Source organism: Echinops telfairi, unplaced genomic scaffold (genome assembly GCF_000313985.2).
Source record: "Echinops telfairi isolate 266 unplaced genomic scaffold, ASM31398v2 ScPeMD7_7410;HRSCAF=8448, whole genome shotgun sequence".
Lineage (NCBI taxonomy): Eukaryota > Metazoa > Chordata > Mammalia > Afrosoricida > Tenrecidae > Echinops > Echinops telfairi.
This window is the reverse complement of record NW_022111310.1, coordinates 8,472,572-8,476,492: the sequence shown is the minus strand read 5'-3', so window position 1 is coordinate 8,476,492 and position 3,921 is coordinate 8,472,572. Positions and strand designations below refer to the sequence as shown.

The window sequence follows — 3,921 nt, the reverse complement described above, 5'->3', positions numbered from 1 at the left end:
TATTATTAGTTACCTTACAAAATTAATTATTAATGTAAGCAATATATGTTACAAAGGGGTTTTTAGAATACCTTTTGCCGCCATTATTTTTGAAAGTTTTGAGTGTTCTTTCTGACTGGGATTGCTAACATTTTGCCTTATTACTTTAGTATTTTTGAAACATAAGCATGCTTGATTTCTACAGTTAGAACAAAAACACTAAAAACAATATAAACCTGGATATATCCATTATGTGATTCCAATAACAAATGAGGTTTTTTCATATAGTAATTGCCTCTTTCCAAATTCTGGGTCTCTAGCAGCTGTGCATCTCGGGTCACAAAGAGTGAAGGAGTGCTTACATACCATCAGAGAAGTGCTTTCTACCCAGCATGTTCTTCACAGCAGCCTTGACATCCTTGTTTCTCAGGCTGTAGATGATGGGATTGAGCATAGGAGTCACCACTCCATAGAAGAGGGAGATGAGGGCGTCAGTGATGTCCTGATGATCGGAGCCCACAGAGTTTTTGGACTTGGGTTTTGCGTACATGCAGAAGATGGTTCCGTAGAATACGATCACCACCGTGAGATGGGCGGAACAGGTGGAGAAGGCCTTCCGTTTCCCTTCCGTAGAAGGAATCCTCAAAATGGTGGCGACAATAAAAACATAAGACACAGAAATTACTAGCAAGGGAATGATGAGAACAATCAGATTAGACACAGCCATACTAATCACATTGATTGAAATATCAGCACAGGCTAGTTTCAGGATAGCCAGAATTTCACAGACAAAATGGCTAATAACATTATTAGTGCAGAATGGTAACTGCATTGCAAGAGATGTCTGCACAAGGGAATCAGTAAGTCCAATGATCCAGGACCCAGCTGCCATGGGCACATAGGTACTCTTGCTCATGATCACAGGATATCGAAGCGGGTAGCAGATGGCCACATAGCGGTCCAGTGCCATCATGCCTAGGAGCACACACTCGGTGGCTCCCATGGCGAAGGAGAGGAACATTTGCACCACGCATCCCGAGAAGGAAATGGTTTTCCGTACTGTGAGGAAGCTGTCGAGAATTAGTGGGACAGAGGAGCTTGTGTAGCAAATGTCCAGGAAGGAAAGATTGCAGAGGAAGAAATACATGGGGGTGTGCAGGTGAGAATCATAGATGATTACTGAGATGAGGACTCCATTTCCCAGCAGGATCATCAGGTACATCCATAAAACTAGCACAAAGAACATGGTCTGGAGTTTGGGGTGGGCAGAAAGCCCCACCAGGACGAATTCTGTCAACATGGAATCATTGGCCCTTCCCATGTTACATGTGCGTTTTCTCACACAGGCACTGTGAGAAGGATGGAATAGGAATTTGTTAATACAGTAACTGAGGAGAACAATTTTTAAAGCATTATTTTCAGTTTTGCTGCAGTTCTGTGTTTTGGCCACTCTTTTACTGCCAATCTAGTCCTCTAAACAGGAGCCCTCCGCCTAACTTTACCAAGTTCAGATAGAACACATTGGATTATCATGCTCTAGGTTGTCAAACCATTTTGTTCTTTTAGCTACTAATTCTGATGGTTGGAATAACATTGGTGCTACACACCAGTGGCCCACAACCTTGATGTTACATGCAGATATGCCATGCTTCAGAAGGTTTGCCTACCCAATGCTTTACATTTTAATGAAAGATTATCTCAAAAAGAGGAAATAGGATCCAAAAAATCTGATTTACAGCTTTTCTTCCACTAAATTAGAATATTTTAAAATATTTGACTCATTTCCACTATTGGACTCAGTTATAGAGCTGGCCATTAGATTGGAAGCATGTATCTCCAGAGAACTGTCTTTTCTCCTGTTTACTTGGTAATGGAGGTGAATTAAAAACCCAAATCCACTGTCCTTGGGTCAATTTTGACTCAGAGATCCTGTCAAATAGAGTATGTGTTAGTCTGGGTAGACTAGAGAAACAAATTCATAGATACACATATGTGTATAAGAAAGAGGTTTATATACAAGAGCAATTGAACATTGAGAAAACATCCCAGCCCAGTCCAGATCAAGTCCATAAGTCTGATATTAACCTATATGTCTGATACCAATCTGTAAAGTCCTCTTCAGATTCATGAAACACATGCAGTGCCGCTGAATGCAGGAGGATCACAGGCCAGTGGGGGCAAAGTCACTGATGGTAGAAGCATCTCAGCGCTGGCAGGGGTCTCCATGTAGCTCCTCCAGTTCCCAGGTCCATGTGGCTTCTCCTCAGGGATGTCTCACAGGAAGTCAGCAGAGAGAGAATCTCTCCTGCCTCCAAGGAGGGAATCCAGGAGATACCAGAATTCTCAGAAGGCCATGCCCACACAGAGGTCTCATTGGTTATATCTTGATTGACAGGCCAGACTCCCTCCCTTCACTCATAATCCTCTCAAATCGACACCAGGTTATGTAACTATTACAGAGCAGAACCTCCATTGGGTTTGAGATGCTATAAATCTTAACAGGAGCTGACAGCCTCTTCTTTCTCCTATGGACTTGTTGACGTGTTCTAATCATTGACCTGTGGTTAGTGGACCAGCCCTTAACTCACTGCACCACTGGGGCTCTTCATGGGAGGTGAATGATAGCTGTTCATTAATAAGGATTTCTCAGTTGATTTTAATAATTTCTTGGACCTGACATGGTCTTATATATGTCTGAATTCTTGACCCATGGCTGCTGGACTGATTTTTCCATGCATAATTGGCACAGCGACTAATATACTTAGGCACTCATAAAAAAGTTTTAGTTTGCTTTAAAATAAGAATAAAAAGTGAATGGTTACATAGTGTTGATATATTTGTCCTTACACAAAACAGCTGTAATATATAACTTCAATGTGTTTCATTCTCAATCCGTTTTGGAATGGAAGAGCCCACAAAAACAGTGTCTAGGGTCAAAGTCATATTGTCACTTCATGTGACCTAACCTCTTTTTATAGCCCATTTTTTGTATGCTGGTGGTATAAGTAATGGTTACATATCTGCTTCTTCATTGAGCAAAAGGACTTCTCATATATTTCAATATTATAAGGATATCTATATTAAGACAAATATTGTTTTTTCTTTCAAATTGAAAGCAAAGCTTCAATTTTACTATAACACGAGGGTTATAGCATTGTACTGTAGGCTCTGTGTAATTTTGTTGTTGTTGTTCACCTCATGATATGAATACACTGAGGGAAAAGGTATTATTTCAATAGTTGCAAAATTTTTTTGATGTATGTGTTAGACAGGCTTCTCTAGAGAAACAAAACCAGAATGCTAATAATTATATATATATTTATACAGATAGATAACATAAGAAATAAACAGTTAATTAAATTATAAAGCAGTACAAATGGCTCAGTGCATCTCACTCCTGTGAGACAGTTGTGAGGCACTGGCAGTCCTTCAAGTCTTGAGGGCCACCACGTAGTTCTCTGTAGAGCAATTCAGGGTATCTGGGCACAGGCAGCAAACAGCAAGGCAGGTTACCAACAGTCAGCCAGATGACAGGGTCCAACAGTCTCTAGCTTAAGAGATATAAATTCCAGTGGTGTGGCGAAGCAGGTCTTGAAGGAACCTCAAATTACAGTGACAGAGTCCAAGGGTTAGGTGTCCCACAGGTAGTGTAGCTTGCAAATGGAGGCACAGAACAAGCAAGGCAGCTGCACACTGGTCCGATGGTCAAAGAGCAAGAGAGGCGAGGCTTGCTGAGACATTTGTCTCTCTGCCCTTCAATAAATCCCACATGTGTTCATTGGCCATGTTGGCACGATAAACCTTAACTATCTCAATGTAGTTCAATTTTTGAGGTTTGTCTTAACTATCTGAAATTCATAATTAGAAGGTAACTTCCTAAACTTGTAAGAACTATGTAACCAAAGCCTATAACAAATAATAATTTTCTTATCAATAATGGAA

The 3,921-nt window shown here is 40.6% G+C and overlaps 1 protein-coding gene across 1 annotated transcript; it reads right to left on the bottom strand.

Moving 5' to 3' along the window:
* Window positions 1–337: 337 nt before the first annotated feature.
* Window positions 338–1,300, bottom strand: LOC101649632 (olfactory receptor 13C8). Its single transcript, XM_004711058.1, has one exon. It carries the CDS (start codon window positions 1,298–1,300, stop codon window positions 338–340), a length of 963 nt encoding a protein of 320 aa, XP_004711115.1.
* Between the last annotated feature and the right edge of the window lie 2,621 nt (window positions 1,301–3,921).

What these genes read in the sequence shown, in the direction of transcription:
- LOC101649632 (XM_004711058.1), bottom strand. Translation starts at nt 1,300, where the DNA reads ATGGGAAGGGCCAATGATTCCATGTTGACAGAATTCGTCCTGGTGGGG.